At 36.5% G+C, this 19,346-nt stretch overlaps 1 protein-coding gene across 2 annotated transcripts in view; it reads left to right on the top strand.

Annotated features, from left to right (window-relative positions):
• Nucleotides 1–19,346, top strand: part of SH3YL1 (SH3 and SYLF domain containing 1) — a 50,500-nt gene that overhangs the window by 13,010 nt on the left and 18,144 nt on the right. Inside the window, exons 2-9 of one of the 2 annotated variants that reach the window (XM_032681291.1) lie at nucleotides 264–374; nucleotides 1,391–1,504; nucleotides 2,006–2,070; nucleotides 5,059–5,171; nucleotides 7,555–7,683; nucleotides 8,530–8,692; nucleotides 9,346–9,418; nucleotides 10,113–10,163. In XM_032681291.1, coding sequence (XP_032537182.1) covers nucleotides 264–374; nucleotides 1,391–1,504; nucleotides 2,006–2,070; nucleotides 5,059–5,171; nucleotides 7,555–7,683; nucleotides 8,530–8,692; nucleotides 9,346–9,418; nucleotides 10,113–10,163 — 819 coding nt within the window. The remainder of the gene's footprint in view (nucleotides 1–263; nucleotides 375–1,390; nucleotides 1,505–2,005; nucleotides 2,071–5,058; nucleotides 5,172–7,554; nucleotides 7,684–8,529; nucleotides 8,693–9,345; nucleotides 9,419–10,112; nucleotides 10,164–19,346) is intronic. The other variant, XM_032681290.1, reaches the window with a different exon arrangement.

Here is a 19,346-nt window from a genome sequence, read left to right as displayed (position 1 = left end):
TTCTGAGCAAGTACAAGAGAAATAGATTGGAAGAAAGAGCTGGGCTTGTGGGTTTTTTTAAGTGGTGCCTTCCGTTAAAATTGTCAGAGGCAAAATGTGGGTCTGATGCAGAAGATCATTTCTTATGCTTCCTGTTTCCGTGTCTCTATGGTTTCCTCTTTATTTGTAAAGAATCAGTTTTCCCATACAAATTATACTGGGGTTTTTGTATGAGATATCCTGAACTTACCATAGATATAATTTATTTCTTTCATGTTTTACAGTGAACAACCCTATACCTTCCAACCTGAAGTCAGAAGCTAAAAAGGCAGCTAAAATATTGCGAGAATTTACAGAAATAACTTCTAGAAATGGACCAGATAAAATCATACCTCGTGAGTAAAGAAAATGTTTTGATTCAGCTAAAACCTTCACCGCTCCCCTGTGTTGCAGTCATGCTCTCTTTATCAATTCTCTCTGCTTTCACTGACCACAACTTAGAGATGAATGAAGATTTCAGGTGCCATAGCTTCTTTGAAAATATTTTGGAAGTAAAGGGTTTCAGTTTGCTGTATTCTTAGCAGATGTTACTTACTGGGAGAGATCTTTAGAATGTTTACAACCACAGGGTTCCTGCACTGGAAGGATGAATGGATGGACTGTCTCATGCCCACCCTGTAAATATATGTTCTTAAGAGAGGACCTAGAATAGTAACTCTAGTTCTTGAATATCTGTATTTATTAAAATTAGCTAGATGACAATAAGTTGAAGTGAAGAGATTGGGGCACTGTTCTCATTTGATGCTGATTTGACTCTTATTTGCTGCTGTCCTCTTTATTTTTGCAGTTGTTACTCTGTGTTTCTCCTAGTGTCTTCCTCCATCTGGAGTTGCTGTTTGTGGCTTTGAATTCATAACTGTTATTTTCCGGAAGGTCTGCAGTAAGACTTGCAGGATGCTGACACTGTACTTGCCACTAACACTGCCTAATGATATAAGCTGATTAGGCTGTTGTGTGTTGCTGTGATTTAAATTTACACTTCTTCAGAAATTTGTGGAGACGAGATTCTTCGCAGCTATTCACTGCCTTTTTTCTGTTTATCTTGCTAAGGGTACTGACACACTATGTGTGTGGCACTAAGGAAACTAATTCTTTATGAGCTAATCAGTATAGGTGAAGGAGTTGTGGCAGTATACAGATTGTCACAGGCTAATATGACCTGCAGCTGACTTCGTGGTTCACTTTGGAATGAAGGTGTCATTATCAGTTCAACTTTCTTCAGTTTTCTTTAAGCTCTTGCTTCGATTATTTGACTCTTATGTGTCCAGAATTGTTAAATGTAGAGTTTTGGTTTCCCCTTCTCTTACAACTTCTCTTCCAAGGTTTTGAATAAATGATTTTGCTGTTTCAGCTCACGTAATAGCTAAAGCCAAAGGCCTTGCAGTTTTGTCTGTTATCAAAGCTGGATTTTTGGTGACTGCTCGGGGAGGAAGTGGAATTGTATTAGCTCGTCTTCCTAATGGAAGTAAGTGGATATTTTCCTTTTGTAGTTCACAGGAGAATTAAAAGAAATAAAAATATTTTTCTTCATTATTTCTTTTCATAGCATAAAGTGGGAAATGTGTGAGGAGTCAGGCCAGTAGGTAACAGTGCTTCGTTTGAAAGCTGTTTTCAAATTTTTGTACCTCTTCTGACCAGATGTAAATGCTTTCAGTATCTTAGTGTAAAAGGATAAAATAAAATAGTGCATAGTTTAAAACTCATTAGAAAAATTAATTATATCTGATTGGGAACAACTGTGTGATAAATAATTTGTAACAAAGATTGGTTTGGATTATGAGTGTTTGTATTTCTTAAATTCTTTCCTGTGGGATGAGGCATTATAGTTACATGATTCTGTTGTTGTAGTTTTGAACATAGTTTTAAACAGAGAATTTGTTACTGTTTTTTAACTGCAATAATAAAATGAGTATTTCTTGTGACATGTGGTTAAAATTCTGTAAATTTATCTTGTTTTGAATGACAGCCTGGTCTGCTCCTTCTGCAATAGGAATTGCTGGCCTTGGTGGTGGATTTGAAATTGGAATTGAGGTATGATTTTGCATTTGAAATACTTGTTGGTAACTTTTTTTGCAAGAAATTAAAATGCATTGACAAAGATCTAAATGCTAGTGAAATAGTAGAATCTACTTTTCTGTACGAAAAAAAGTTATAAAATTCACTTATGCAAGACAAACAAAATAGGGGATTTGATCCTATCAGTCTAATTGTTTGAAGACATTTAGATGAAAAGAAGTGGCATAGCACTTGTTTCCTTGATTTCTCACTTCTAGAAACTTTCACGTATGGAAAGCTTCCTGTCAGTGTTCACATTGGAGTTAGTTAAAACAGTATCCTATACATAATACTGTATAAAATGCTTTGTTAAAGAGCACAAAGACTCCATCTGGCAAGAAACAGTGAAAGGAACTGAAGGTGTAGTAAAATGGAGACTAGCTAATGTTACTGTACTTCTCGCATTTCCCACTCACACTTGTGGCTACTGACCATGACCCTTCAGTTTGAAAGCACCAAAACTAGTGGTGCCCCTTCTGGATTGCTACAGAAGAGGAGCCAATTTCCAGACAGCAGAAATGGTTAAGTAAAGGACTCTCAACATGTTCAGAGAAATCCTGGTGTGCTTAGTCCTGACAGCGCTCTGCCTCTTCTTCCCGTTTCTTCTTTCTCACAGCTCCTTCACACTTGTTTGTTTTCATCTTTCCTTCTCTTTCCCACACTAGTCTCCAGGCTCGTCCTTCTCTTTTTTTTCTGTTTAGCTTCTGTTCTGCTTATTCCCAAAGAACATCAGAGTAACAATATGTTGCCAACAAGATCTCTTGCAGTGGGCATTCTGCTCCTCAGAAGAATCCACATATAGCTGATCTGGATGGTCCACGTCAGCCCCCAGCACATCTCCTACAACTAACCAGCTATCCCTGTCCTGGCAGCCACTCAGCCAGCACTCACATAATGAGCAACAGATCAGTATTTTATTGTATCCTCCTTGTTCACTGTGTGATCTCAGCTGTTATTGCAGTGCACTTTTTAAAGGATGCTGTGAATACAAAATCATTAAATTTTGTGAGGGATTTTCTTTGATTTTCATGACTACATGATCTGAATGCATTATAAAACATTCAGTTTGAGCCCCAGAGTTTGTTTTTTTGTGGGATTTAAGGTTGGGGTTTTTTTCCTTTTAAGACAATGAAACAGACTATTCATATGCTTTGATTAATCTGTAAAAAATTTCCTTTAACCATCCCCATCTGATATTTTAAATAATGTAGCCATTTACTGTTGACACTTAAGCAATTTCAATACAGAAGCTATTTGTGAGAGGGTTTTTTTCTGGGTAATATTGTGCTCTTCATTTGAAATTTTAGTCAGCTTACAAAATGCTCTTTCCTTACTGATATTATTATAACACAGTCTTATTTATTTCTTCTAGAAAATATATACTATTCAGAAATACCTGAGTGACCAAGGAGCCTAGAGTCCAATTTCAGCACTCTTTTAGTCACATGTAAACTTAAATGTTTTAGAAACTGGGAGAATTTTATTCCTGTGGGGGAGATTACAGTTAACATAGTTGTAGTGGTAGTTATGGATGTTTTAAATAACACGAAGGAAATCACAGACTTCGGAAGTCACAGTGAACAAATTGGTACCTCAATTAAAGACCAATTTTAAAATTTATATAAATGCTTTCCTTGAAGGTTTTCTCACTATGGATTCACTTAGCTTTAGCAGTGGAATCATCCTCTTAATGGGTAAAAGGAAGTAGAGGTATCCTGAATGACATTCTTTCTCTATCCCTGGATGATTTTTATTTGGGATGGGGTGGAGGCTACCACAGGGGCTAATAACAAAGACCTCTCTTATGCTGTGTGTAATACTTCAGGGCCAACCTTGTTTTGCAAATAATCTGGTATTTCCTCTTGTATTCCCTGCTGTCACTGTTTGGAATTTGGGGTAAGTTAAAAGTTTTTTCTGAACCTGGCTTTCAGTCAAGTCCACCAAATGAAAGATCAGGTGCAGTAGTCCTTGGGTAGTCAAGATACCTGTTGAAAAGATAATCCATCACTGTTAGCTATTGAAGTGTAATCTGCTGTATTGAACAGGCTGACAGTGCTGTAGTTTTGTGGGGGTTTTTACAACATTTAGTGTGTTTACTGAGCTTTCAGGTACAATAGAGGGATCTTCATAGGAGACATTAAAATTTATTAAATTGAAGAGTTACAGTTTTACAGTACTGATGGTAATAGGCATCAGCTTAAATAGTAGTAGGAGTACTTTGATACATGCATCTTATGTCAGAATTCAGGCAAAATAAAGTCTTTTAAAAATAGTGATTTTTTTTTTCCATTTTACATCTTTTGAAAATACATTGCTACATCTTCAGTTATTTAATTTAATAGGTTCTTGAAGGAACTGACTACATCTAATGTTCAAGTCTTAAAAAGTTAGTTAATAATTCATACATGCACACACACACACACATACACACACACACGCACATATTATATATAAAACCCCTGTCAAGAAAATAAAATTTTATCCATAGCGAGAAGACCTGTATCCTTTTTGCTTTTTATTCTTTGGACAGTAATTTTTGTTAGTAATTTCTGTCTTGCTTTTATTAGTTTAATTATGGAAGGATCAAAATTATTTGCATCTGAAAATGCCTTCATAATTGTTTGCATAAGCCATAGAAAATAAGAAATTGTTAATTAGGAAATTTTGAATTAAAATAGAGTTTCTGTTATAACTGTTGTTTATATCATACTGACCATATCAGCACTTTGAAAAAAATCAGTCAAATTTGATTAAAAAGTTAGTTGGGAGGAATTTTTGTTTCAAAATACCTTGCAGAAAAAGAATCAACTTTGTTGTGAAAGCTGTTTCAAAAGAATCCTTTACAAGAAAGGAAGTGCTTCTCCTGTGCTATTCTTTCTTCTTAAAAAGCATAGTACAAAATAGTACATAGTAAAACATAATACAAAAACATAGTGCAAATACATACTATTTGATATTTTATAGGTTTCAGACTTAGTGATAATACTGAATCACGAAAGAGCAGTGGAAGCTTTTGCCAAAGGAGGGAATCTTACACTTGGAGGAAATCTTACTGTGGCAATTGGACCTCTGGGGAGGTGGGTAAAATACTTTCCTAATATGGGGTATATGGAAGATAATTTTAAAAGCTACATATAAACATTGATATGGCTTTTTTTGCTATGTTACAGAACAAACTGGGCAACCTGTATGTTGACTGGACCATATTGTTCTTGCCAATCACTTTTTTCTCTTTTTTCTTTTTCATTCCTGATTAAGTCATTTACTGGTAGAAGGAAAGTGTTCTGAGATTTACTCTCTTTGCAGGAGACTGCTTGGCTAGGCTCAATGAAGAACACAGATGCTACTGTGCCTGATAGAACTATTATTTTCATTGTTGTGCGGGTCTGTGCTCTCTGTCACCACTGATCTGCCTGACAGTAAATAAAAACTACACCAAAAAATTTCTTTTAAACCTTTAAGTGATTAAGCCAGCTTACTTTGAAGGATAAGATGAAATAATCATAGAATAATTGAAATTGGAAACCAGATCACTACTCCAAACCTGCTTAAAGCAAGGTCTGTTATGACTTTAGATCATGTTGCTCAGTCCTTTTTTCCAGTTGGGTCTTGAAAATCTCCAAAGATGGAGACTGCTTGGTCTCTCTGGGCAGCCTGCTCTTCTGGTCAGCTGTTGTCATGGGGAAAAATTTTGCTTTATATCCAGTTGAAGCATTTCTTATTTCTATATAAGTCCATAACATTTTATTCTTCTACCATACACTGCTATAAAGAGCCTGGCTTCATGTTCTTGATTACCTCTTCATAGATACTTGAAGCCTACCATTAGGTTCCTCCTAAATCTTCTCTTCTCCAGGCTTACCAAGCCCAGTTGCCTCAAGCTCTCTTTATGGGACATGTGCCTCCTTATGTCTTTCTTTTTATCTTTTCTGACAAAATAAAAGGATGATACCTATTTCACAGAAGAGAGAGAGATCTGTGGGTCAGGGGAGGGCAATGAATGTCATCTGCCCTGCAAAGACATTCAGTACACTGTCCTGCAACATGTCTGTGTCCAAGCTGGGACATAGGTCAGGGTGGGGCAGACTAGCAAACAGTCACTGACCAATTGCTATCTCAAACAGGTGAAGAACCAGATCATCAGGTTTGAAGAGTAAATGAGTCATGTTGTAGTCTGAAGCCAGGTTTCTGTGGAATTCCTCAGGAGACTCTTCTGGGACCTCTCCTGCTTGGTAGTTTTATCAATGACCTGGAGGAGCAGATGCAAAATATCCTCTTCAAGTTTGTGGATGACACCAAATCAGGAGGTGCAGCCAATACAGTTCAGAGTGGGGCTGCCATTCAGAGCAATGGACCTAGAGAGTGGGGAGGAAGGATCCAGTAGGAAACCTCATGAAATTAAGGACAAGTGCTAAGTTCTGCAGCCCCAATTGGATGAACCCCTGCAGTTATGGGCAGCAGGCTGGGCAGCTGCTCTGTTGAGAAGGTGCTGGGGTCCTCGTAGGCAGTGGGCTGAGCCAGCAGTTGATTCCTGACGGAAAAGACAGTGAACAGTGTAGGGGGCTGCATCAACAGGACTGTACCAAGTAGATAAGGGGAGTGACTGTTCCCCTTTGCTTCACATTTCATAGACTGTGACTAGAATATTGTGTTCAGTTTCAGCCCTGTAGAAAGTAGTTTATAAACTAGAGTGTGTACAGTGAACAGCTACCTAAATAGCCTGGGACATGCAGCATGTGAACAATGAGGCTTGTTTAACCTAGATGAGAGAAGACCATGAAATCTTCTAAAGGACTGCATTCCCAACAGGGAATCACCAAGAAGATGGACCACAGTTCTTTACTGAGGTGCATGGCAAGACAATGAGAGGTGGTAGTCATAAGTTTCTGTCTGGATATGAGAAAAAAAATTTGACATGAACAAAATTGAGCACCGATACAGGTTGCTCACAGTGTAATTATATCTTTAGAATTCATAAGAAACTGGCTACAAAAAGTCCAGACAACCTGCTCTCAATTTGATGTTGTATCCATTCTGAGGTGACTGCCTGAAGTGTCTTCAAACCTAAAATGTGATCCTGGGTAGGACAAATACTATAATCTTCCAGATCTGTTGAGGTCTCATGAAGCCTTACTTGAATTACTTTGTACTGACCATAAAATCTAGAAGGATTTGAATATATTGAGTAGAGTTCCAGTCACCAATCCAAACATAATCTAGTAATTTTAAAATGTGATTAAAATGTGGGTTAATACTTTTCAGAGGAAGCCTAATGGGAAGCATTCACATGAGGCACCATTGTTCTGTGCTTCAGAGGAAACCTTATCAAACCAATTAATTACTTTTTACTGGGTCCCTTCTGAAAATAGGATTAAAGTAAAATAAAGAATGTAAAGAAAAAGACTGCTGTTCATGCTACAAAGCCATATTGAAGAATATCAACCAAAATTTTTCTTCTAGAAACTTAGAAGGGGATGTTGCTCTAAGAAGCTCTGCGGCTGTCTATACATACTGCAAATCTCGAGGACTGTTTGCAGGTGTATCTCTAGAAGGAACCTGTTTAATTGAAAGGAAAGAAACAAATCGCAAGTAAGTTCTCTCCAAATCTAGAAGACCCTGAGATTAGCTCAGCTGGTTAGATCATAATGCTATAACTACAAGGTTGTGGGTTTGATCTCTGCATGAGCCATTCACTTGAGAACTGGACTCAGTGATTCTTGTGGGTCCCTTCCAACTCAGAATATTCTGTGATTCAGTGAAGGCATAGTGACAAAATTAACTAGGACACATTCAATTTGGAAAAAGAGTTTTTTATACGAACATACTATGGTTGGTTTAGAGTTTTTTGGGGTACAAGGGTTTCTTCAATTTAGACATCTTGCAATGGGTATTGAGATGATGCTGAATGTTTAGAGGTTATCTGTGGCAGGTTGACCTTTGCTAGACACCACATGCCAATCAAGGTGCTTTGTCACTCCTGTTCCTCAATAGGATGGGACAAGAAAAAGTATGATGACAAACTCAAGAGCTGAGATAAAGGCAGTGAGATCACTTACCCGTCAAAAAAACCCCTTCAACATGGGGAAATTAGTTTAATTTATTGTCAGTTAATAAAAGGATAGAATAATAAGAAATAAGAACAAATCTAAAAAGCAACACCTTTCTCCCCACACCTTCCATCTTACTGGGCTCAACTTCACTCACAGCTTCACTACACCGTCCTCCCAAGCAGTGCAGGGGAATGGGGAATGAGGGTTGTGGTCAGTATTCCAAATTTACAGCATTGTACCAATTCTGTCATTTCTCAATATATGATCAGCAGGAAAAATTCAGAGCCAGGGATGGAGAGGGAAAGCATTTGCACAAGGTAATTTTATCTAGAATTTGAAATGTAATAATTATCAAATACCTGACATCTTCTTTTTTTTATATCAGGTTTTATGGGCAGGATATTCGTGCTAGTGCCATCCTGCTTGGTGATGTGCCTTTTCCTGCTCAAGCAGATGATCTTTATGAAACTCTAGCATCCTTCACTGAAGTGTATGAAAACGAAGAGCAAAAAAATAATCCAGGAAAATCTGTAAGAGAACAAAGAAGGGTTTGTGCAGTTCTTTTTCACATAGGCTTTTTCTGTTCCTGAACTGTTGCTAGTCGGTGTTAATGTTGATGTTCATGTGGCATTCTTAGCTTCTCTACTGGATGATTAAAGGTGTAGCACGTTGCAGATGCTGCACATAATACATTTGTTCGAATATTCCCTTGATAGGCTCTTGTGGACAAGAATGTTGCTGGGTTTCCTTTGCATCCTCCAGAATAACAAAGTAAATCCTTGTTTTATAATTGTACATTATCAAATCTGAGGTGACGAATAGAAATGTTTCATCAAATATTCCTAATCAAGTTAATTGCAGGTTGATGTGGATACTCTTAATTTTTCTGCTTTTTGTGTCTTCCATTCAAACAATCACATTTATAATGTAATACTAGGAGTGTAGAAGATGATTTCTTGTAGATGTTGATATTACTGATAGACAATCATTTACTTTCAGCTTCATTAAAACTGTAGTGAATTGCTTCAGTGTCATGTGTATGTCAGTAGTTTTTTGTACGCTTCTTGAATTCCTACCAGTTCAGTGGAGAAAGAGCGATTTTAAATTTTTTTTCAGTGTAACTTGACATACTTCTAGGCCCTGAAGTCACAATCTACATCCAGATGTGATGCAACATTTTGTAAAAATTTGTGTATTTTAGGTAAATGACCCACCTGCTAGACCATCATCTAGACCAGAGCCACCTAAACCCACTGTTAGACCTACGCCACCAGGTTAAAATATTTTTATAATGATTAATTAATTCTCATTATAAAATTAGAGCACTAAAGCTTATTGATATTATGCATTTATTATAATAGCTGCCTCTATAAAAATGTTTTTTAATACTCTTTCTTGGACAAACACTTAAAGCATGTTAGGATAGTGCCATGAGTGATAAACTATAAAGGGTTTGTCTGTTTGCTTTATATTAACAAACCTTTTCTCTCTGACAGATTTACTTTAGTGTTTTTATAGTTACAGATTCATATAATAGTTCAAAGGAAATATTCATGTTTCTTGAATATGTAGAAGCACCACAATGAAACTTCTTAGTAAAAAGAACAGTCCTTCTAGAAACCACTAGTCCTAGTTCTAGAAACTTCTGGTTTCTAGAAATCAGAGTTTCTCAATATCTTTTAATTGGTAGGTGTCTTACAGTAGAGCAGAAGAGGCAGAATTTGGCTCTTTGGCAGTTTGTCTGGCAAAGTGCTTTCATTGAAAGTGAGGCTTTACTGTGCATCTCCTGTTAACTTATTTTTCTAGTCAAGGATATAAGGTAAAGTCCTTATTTTTTAGTTCTGCACAGCTCCTTATATAACTGCAATCATTTAATAACTATTGAGCTTATATTAGAAAAGTAGTATACAAAATATAATAATATATGTTAGCATACCATGTAAGTTGCTGCTTTATTTTCTCTTCCAGCTAAAAAGAATACAAACAAACTTTATCCTGAACTTCCCAATGCATCTGAAGGTAAGTACTAAGCTTACACTAATGTTACTAATGCAGCGTGGAATCTGAGAAGTCCTAAAAGTACTTTGAAAGATACCTAAAAGTATTTTTCATTATTGTCTATGTGTTAAAATGAGATTCAGGTCTTGTATGCTCTCCTGAAAATATTCCATATACATCTTATTCCCTGGCTTTAGATTCCAACAACGATGTTCTTTTTCTGAACAGCAAAACTTCTTTTGTTTTATTCTGTGAGCTTGAAAAATGCACTGGAAGTAGTAAAATTGTTGTATGTTACCACCTACTAGAAATAAAAAAGAAATCTTGCATAATAAGCTTTTGTCCAAGTCCTTATGCAATGTCCTGTAATTTCTCTTTTAATATTAAAAGTCCTTCCACGGATCGTATCTGATTATGCTGACATAAGCACAGATTTACATTGCTTGTTGAGATTTTTATATTGAAATAATTCTGCATTATACTAAAGATACTACTTGTTTGTTGTTCTATTCTGATTTTCTTACATTTAAAGTAGTTTCAACTCTAATAGGAGAATTTGACTCTGTCATATTTGCAATGTAACTCTTGAATGGTGGGGTCATCGTCTGAAAACTTAGGAGAAGTTTTATTACAAAATAATTAGTTAGGTTCATTTACAGGTAAAAGACTGTTAGCTGTTTCGAAGTCAGTGAAATAAATTGTTTCTCCCATGAAATATATTGATAAATAAATGTGTTAGTGGCTTCTGCTAGGATCAAAACCAAGACCGAAGCATTCCATGTTACATATCACACAGCACCTACAGAATGGTCAAGGGATCAGACCCAGCCAGCACGGGTCTAAGAAGGGCAGGTCCTGTCTGAACAACCTGATCTCCTTTTATGATCAGGTGACCCCCCTGGTGGATGAGGGGAAGGCTGTGGCTGTGATCTATCTGGACTTCAGCAAAGCCTTTGACACTGTCTCCCACAGCACACTCCTGAAAAAGCTGGCATCCCATGGCTTGGACAGGGGCACTCTGTGCTGGGTTAGGAACTGGCTGGAGGGCCGGTCCCAGAGAGTGGTGGTGAACGGGGCTGCATCCAGTTGGTGTCCGGTCACCAGTGGTGTCCCCCAGGGATCAATGTTGGGCCCAGTTCTGTTTAATATCTTTATTGATGATCTGGATGAGGGGATTGAGTCCACCATTAGCAAATTTGCAGATGACACTAAGTTGCAGGGGAGTGTTGATCGGCTGGAAGGCAGGAGGGCTCTGCAGAGGGACCTGGACATGCTGGAGACTTGGGCTGATTCCAGCAGGATGAAGTGCAACAAGGCCAAGTGCCGGGTCCTGCACTTTGGCCACAACAACCCCATGCAGCACTATGGGCTGGGGACAGAGTGGCTGCCCAGGGAAGTGGTGGATTCTCCGTCCCTGGAGGTTTTTAAGATGAGACTGGATGTGGCACTTAGTGCCATGGTCTAGTAACCACGGTGAGTGGATCAAGGGTTGGACTTGATGATCTTGGAGGTCCCTTCCAACCTGGCTGATTCTATGATTCTATGATATGTTTATATATATGAATATGTACTCACATTTTCGCATATTGCGTGCCTCCTTGAAAATAAAATTAATCAAAATATCACTTTTTTACTTTTGCAAATAGAGCTAAAATCAAGCTTGATAATAGATCACAATGGAAAGTCTGTTTCAGGCAGAGAGTAATTAGAGGTTTTCACTAAAAATTAAGATAAATTGTATGTGGCATTGTCTTTACGTTCCTTTTCATATCTTCTCTCCACACATGTGGTTGATATGTGCGTCTATTGAGGCGACCAAAGTAGGAGGATCTTAAGCTGAGCTTTTGATGTGACTTCTGAGAATCAAGATTTGTTATTGTGTGGTAGGACTTTTACCAGGAGAACAATGATGCTCTAGTGGTCTGTACTCACTAGCTATCATCCAGAAAGAAAGAAGAATTTGCCTTCTGGCCATTGAAACTAAGCTTTCTCAGTCTTAAAAAAGCCCTGACCAACTGAGAACAGGTTTCTAAAGCTTGCACGCGTTTGCTATATTGAAGGGAGTGTTCTTCTATTCAGGTTCAAGTGACAAGGTAAAAATCTTACAAAGCCATCTGTTGATGGCTTTCAAGATTCTTTGAAATCAAAATATAGACTTAATCAGTCTAATGCTGAGGATTTATAACAATTTCTAGAAATACACAAGCTTATCTTTGAGAAATGCAAGAGGCAGTAGGATCTTGTGTAAATGATTGCATGGTATAATTTGCTTTCTTTTGCAGATTATATTTCCATAGGTAACAGTTCAAATGCTGTCTGAATCCACAGGAGTACTGTATGTTTCTGAAGGCTAAAGTTTTCTTATCACAGGGAGCAATCAAGGCTGAAGTCAGTTTTCATGAGTGTTTCAACACTATAGCCTACGTGCATGTTGATGGGAGCCTGGAAAAGAGTTTCAGTCCCTTTCACATCAGAAACGAAGGGTGTACTAATGCTGGGGGATGCAATAGAAGGAGCCTTGAGGCCATACCTCCTGTCAATAATGTTTCTGACTGTTTGTAGTCCAAATTATTTCATCAGAGCTACCAAGCAGCTGTAGCATGTACTAGTCCATCTTTATTGCAGGAGTAGTGCTGCAACAGCTGTTTTTCTACAGTGAGCTGAAAAAAAAAATATTCAAAATTTTTGTGTCTTTCTAGTTTAAAAAATACATTTAGGTGACTAATAGAAGAGTGAATGAATCTAATCTTTAGGAAGCTACATTTTAGGTATAATGGCTGATGCAGGGATAGGTTTTGATGTTGAGCAACAAGCTTGTCCAGGTTGCAAGTAATAAGAACTTGCCTTTGATTGGGGAAGTTGGCATTGTGTTACCAAGATTTGGTTTTGCAACAGTTATACAAGTAGTAGAAAGGTTGAAACATTAGTTCTTCTCATTAGACGGAAGAAGAGCTAGACTTGTGAATGAAACATTTTTAATTATTTTCTGTGGACCTGAATTATCTAGATAAGTAATGTAATATAACCTATTTCAAATGTAAAAAGAATGATAAATGAAAAACATGGTTTTCTAAATTGATAATGTGATACTTGAACTCAGATGCAAGGAGATTGTTTTCTTGTAACTGAATAGTGCTTAAGGTAATGCATTTAGTTGTAAAACAAGGTTCAGTAATGCCTTAAATGTTTCCAGAAACTTGGGAATGCCACAGATTTTATTTAAATGCAATTTAAAAATTGGAGAGACCTTTTACAATTCTGGGAAATAAAAACCCAAAACGACCACAACAAAAACCCACAACAAACTAATAGCTGATACAGTTATTGTGATTCAGTGATGTATGAAGTTTCTATAGTAGTAGAGATTTTTCTGGAGGCTGTTTAAATAAAGAAACTAGACTTGCTTATGAGTAGGAAAGTTCATGCCTCCTCCCTTACTAGAATTAGGGATTTGCGTCTTCATTTTTCTAGTTGTCCCCTCTTTGTTGTAAAAATCTACTGTTGTAAAATCTACTGAAAGGGCTGACTGGTCCTTCCAAGCTTTACTACCACAATCTAGCTTTTATTTTTCTGGGCACATGATTTCTTTGGAGTTCTGCACCATGTCTGTAAGACAAATGACTCCTGATTCTTGAGCGACTACCTGGACATTGTAGACTAGGGAGAAGTTTATTTTACTAGGACAATTTTTTTAGACACATTAGGTTCATAGTTTGTTACACTAGACTATCTAATTCTAAATATTAGTTCTTCATTATTGTTATGATTTCTAGTTTTTTTGTGCTTGGGTTTCTGCCATGGAGCAGCAAGTAATGAAACATGTAGATAAGTGGTTACTTGACTTACTTGCCTATCCTCTTAACAGTTTGATGAATAATGAACAATTCTGAAAATGTGACAGTGATGTGGTTTCCCAGCTGAAGTGGTAGGAGCAAGAGTAGTGATCTGCTAGCAAAAATAGGAGCTGGGTTGAGGTGAATGTTTGTGAGAACTGAATCGTTAACAGGCAATTTGTTCAAATCAGATATCAGATTTTTTTTTTCACTTTTTCTTCAACTCAGCTAATCAGAAAAGGACTGTTTCACATGTTTGGAAAAGAATCACTTAAAATTGCCAAGATGCTGAAACAATCAGGAAATAGACTTGAGACAGAAGTGGGGATGAAAATGCAAGAAAGTTTTTCCTTCCAATCAGTGTTCTTTCACTGTTCATTCACAATTCTCAAAAGTCGATATGGGTTTGAATTCTTACAATACTGTAAGACAAAATGCTCATACTAAACACAAAATCATTTCTTTTGGTAACAGTGTAAGTATTTTATCATAATTTGGAGAAAATAATGATGCTGTATGCATTTTTTAAGCAGTCATATGATTTGCTTAAAAACCCCATAAGAACTTGTGGCTGTGAAGCCTAAGTGTTCAAGGATTTTTTTTTTTCTAGATTTTTCTCAGAAACACTGGCTTTCTTATCTCCCACAAGTACTTGAGCTAAATATTTTTAAATTTTATCTTGAGCAAAAAAATATATACCCTCTTGTTTTGATTTTTGAACTGAATAAATTATATATCTGCAGACATTGAACTCTTTAGCTATTGTGCATAAAATCAGCACACCCAAAATTGATTACAGTAAAATTAAAGAAAAAAAAACTAAAATATTAATTGTATCTAGGTTTTTTCCTGCAGAAACCTTTAACTTTGAAATAAAATAAAATATTAACAGATTCTTATTGTCCCATTAGGCATATATTTGTATTCATGCATACTGAAAGCAGAGCTGTATCAAGCATACTGATGAAGACACAGAAGCAGATGACAAATTTGTCACTGTTTTTAAGAAGCTAAAGCACCACTTCTTCCTTCAATGATAATCTGAGTGATTTGTGAAACTCATTATTAAAAATTTATGCTTTCCCATATGAATTTGTCTGCAGCTTTTAGACAATGTTTGTTGTGGCTTTCTTCACTATATTAAAGAGCACTTCCCTACCCAGAGGGGCTTTTTTTTGTTCCCTTCTTGTTTCCCTTTGAGACATTTGTGCTGTAATCAAATCACTTTTTGGTCTTCCTTGATCTTTCTCTTGATGATAAACAGATTGATGAGCTCCTTGTCATAAGTCATTTTCTCTTTCCTCTCAAATTTTAAGTAGTGTTAAAAATAGCAAATTCTGAGTTGTGAACTCCCTGAGATCAGTAAGATTTGGGCTCCTAAAAGCTCTAATGAATTTGGACTAAACTCCAGTCCTTATCTTTTTTATTATTTATTTATTCATTTATTTTAACCTTCTTGCACGTTACTAATCTATGTTAAAACACAATATCAACCCTTTTTGATTTGGTGGTACCATGAGGGGGTAAATGCAGTTTGTGTTAGCTAAATCTATCTCAGAGATGCTGCTTTTCATTGTTACAGTTCTCCAGTAACCAAGTCTGGCCCAGTTCTCCACAATTTCCGAGATGATCTGTGTTTCTTTCAGTAATCTATGAATGCCAGATGGTTCAGTGAATCTGTGAAAATCTATTTCCTGAGAGAATTCCAAGACAGATTTTCATGCCGTCTGAAATATATTTTGTCAAGGAAACTTGAGGGTCTGTATATGAATTTGCTTTTCTTCGTACGTTTTTGTGGCCAGTCAAAAATGTGTTAAATAAGCCAACACAATTATATGGACTAAGAATTCATAGACTGCTTCTGAGGTAAAAAGCTTTAAAAAAAAATCTGGTTTACAGCTCTCTGAGGACAATAATATAATTTTTACTTGTGAATTCACCTCCTGTTTCACTTATTTTATTTGCATGCCTGTTCTGCAGTTCAGTTTCCATCTGACTTATTATCTTGTTATTTTTAGAGCTACTACCCACTAGGATAATATTGCTCAAAATTGAAAAACAAAATATGACCTGGAACGTGGACACCATTCTAGCAGTCTCTGCATTAATTAATACCTCTAATTATGTGTACTGCTGAGCTTGTTTAACACCGTGTAATGAAACAATGGAATTTTTAGTTAGAACTTATGAAAGCAAGCATCATTGTGTGTGCTTGCAACTTTAAAATAGGCTTGCTTTGCTAAATATGCATTGAGGCAGTCACTTTATTTTTTTAATATGCTTCTCAACTTAGGTTTAACAAAACCTATTTTAGAACAACTCAAATTTAACTGGAAATCTAGCATACAATTATTTGTATCAGCTGTGCAGTTCCATGTTTAGAAATACCCACTGACAAAAAAATTTTGACAAGTGTGCTATAAGAAAAATGTGTGTCCAAATCTCCTCTTGATGAGTGACGTTTGACTTGGGCATTTTTATTTTCATTAAGACTAAACACCACAACAGGAAAGTAAAAATATTTCATCTGAAGCCAATAAAATTCAGCTGTCTCTGTGGTCTCAGGCTAACTTCTTCCCAGTATATTACCTGAATTTTTGTTTTTCTGTGTTGTCAGAAAGCATATCCTTAAAGTCTACCTTTCTGGGATATTGTCAACGTTTCAGCATTTTCTTCTTTCAGTCTCTTCTGGATCAAGATTATTTAAAATGATGTAATCATTCTGAAGTTTCCTTTGCCAACTTGAATTGTAGTTAAACTGAATTAAAAGACTTTAAGTAAGATTACTAAGTGGGTTTTTTGAACCTGATATCTGCATAGACCTGGAATCCAGAACCTATTGTTTTTAAGGATGGGAGAAGACTCCATGGTTCACCGTGAAGGGAAGAATCCATTTTGCTTTTAAATTGGAAATTAAATCATCCATGGAAACATGATAAAATCAGATATGTGCATATTCCTTTAGGTACTCTGGATATGTGCTGTGTATTTGAAACTGGAAAAAGGGCCACTTTTTATTCTTCTGTTTATTAATTACTCCTTTTCCAAGAAAGGAAGAGATTTGCTGTAGGATCAAGTAGAACTGTTTCACATTGTAAGGAAGCACCCTCATTAAGCTGTGCAGTAATCCGTTCCTTCTATACTATAATTTGATGAGGAACTCTAGCAGATTATAAACTGTACAATCAGTAAGACAGCTCAGTGTGACAAATAGGTATTTGTTTTACAAAATTTTTACAAAGTGAGATATTTCTGCCATGTTTCTGCCATAATCCTTCATGACATCGTCTACTAATTTTGTAAACTAAAGTATGGGAGTTTTTGTTTTGTTTTAAGCATTTTAACTAAGCTTCGTCTGTTTTTGTGTTTTTCGTGGCAAGACTTGTGACATGTTTATATTTAGTTACCAGAAAAATAAAACATCCATCTGGTGGTTCCCCACAGTATTCATTTTCTTGCTATTATGAGCTCTTTCTTAATACTAACCAAACCTAGGAAATCCCAGGAAATTATTTTTGAGGCTATTTTTATCCCTGATTCACTTTTACTAGGATCGTACTATTACTATCATGAATGTGATAAGTCAGATAATCAAGCTGCTTATGGCTTATGTTGTGGCAAGCTGGGAGGATATATGTAGCATGCAGGACTTCACTGGCCATACTGAAACAAAGAACTTGATGCATATAATCAGCTAACTCAAAATACAACACGGCACAGAGAGATTGAGGTCAGACATGCTAGAATGAAACTAGGGTCTTCCTGATGTGTACATGCGTGGGCAGAGAGCTGTTGTGCTAAATATGAAACAGATACTCTGGCATGAGTGACTATTTTTTCTTGGCATTTTTTAATGGCTTGGAATAAAAATTTGGAAATTAGAGCTAAAGCATAGAAAATTTCAATGCAATCTATGCTTATTTTTTAAGTGTAAAACACCATTAAAGCAATAATTCTGATTCATAGCATTAAAATATGAAATTCTTCACAGTAACATACAAATGTTAAATGGTACAGGTTAAAATCTTGTCTGAAGCCATTGTAACACAGAGAGATTAATGCTTTACTGTATTTGTAAAATATATGCTTAAAAAGCTTTTTCAAAGCTGTATACTGTATTAGTATTTTCTTTGTGTTGTTGAAGTAGTAGGACAAAAGCAAGTTTAAATTACTTTCCTATCTATTTATCTAGAAAAGCCTTTGGGAGTATGGGAGCTTGTGCTTCATTAATAGTAATAGAAGCCAAACAAAAATGTTGACTACCTCAAGGAAGTGATAGATACACAGAATTTCTATCCAGACTGTGGTAAAATGCCTTGTGCATGATTGACATGAGACAAAAGCTAATAGTGTTCTAAGGAATGGCGATCTTTTTGCAGTAAAGGGTAGAGTGATGCTTTAGCGATCCATCTTGATAGCAGAGACAAAACATCTAATTTATACTAAATGCTAAGGGAAGATTCTGATAATACTTTCCTTTCTTTGGAAATTGATTATTTTTTACCCCAGTTGAGCACCCACTTTAAATATATTTTTCCACGAGCAGTAGAATTAAGTGCCACGGTTCCCCAAAAAGTGATGTGTTCTCTGTCATGATGGGACCTGGAGTCCTACATCTACCATAGCTATGCTGGTTCAGTGTTACGTCTTGCAGATCCTCCAGCTGGATATTGCTGATTAAACCAAGAAGATCATTCACCTTTTCTGGAAAAACTGTTAGTTCCTGATTAAGAAATAGAAGGCCATGCAAAAAGAAATCAGTAAGGCAAACACTAGTGTAAGCAAAGTTAGTATGAGAAATAACTGTTCTAGAAATGGTGCAATAATGGTTCTCACTTTTACAAAAAGACAAGGTTTCAAGAAACTTCTTACCAGTTCATGGGGAGGTCTAGCAAGGATTGCATCAAGGCTTCTCTGGTTACATTCCGTTGGGTTTCTCTTTCTTATTAGCAATCTTATTACCATATTAGGCAACCTCAACTGAAAATTACTCCCATGGAAAGGAAGTGAAGTATTAATTTTTCCATGTACTATGAGAGTTGAACGCCTCTTCCCCCTTTTCCCTCAGTGGTGCATGTTTGTACTTTTAGAAACTCCTTTGCTCTTTAGCAAGGAAGGTGTCAAAAGAAGATTAAAAATAAGAAAAATAGAAAACTCCTCTGCGAGGAAAAATGGAATGGAAAAACTAGCTCTGGTACACAATTTTATGTATTAGTCCCTGCCGTAAGGTTCAGACTGTGTCTTCTCTACTCCTGCCAATTCTGCTGTTTGTCAACAACTACAGAAGGATGAGGAAGGATTTGAGATTAGTGGTACAGCTGGGTATGGGACAGTAGAGAAAGTTTGGAGGTACTGTTGGGGGAAAAATCTG

Source organism: Chiroxiphia lanceolata, chromosome 3, assembly GCF_009829145.1.
Source record: "Chiroxiphia lanceolata isolate bChiLan1 chromosome 3, bChiLan1.pri, whole genome shotgun sequence".
Classification (NCBI taxonomy): domain Eukaryota; kingdom Metazoa; phylum Chordata; class Aves; order Passeriformes; family Pipridae; genus Chiroxiphia; species Chiroxiphia lanceolata.
This window is presented reverse-complemented; position numbering and strand designations above follow the sequence as displayed.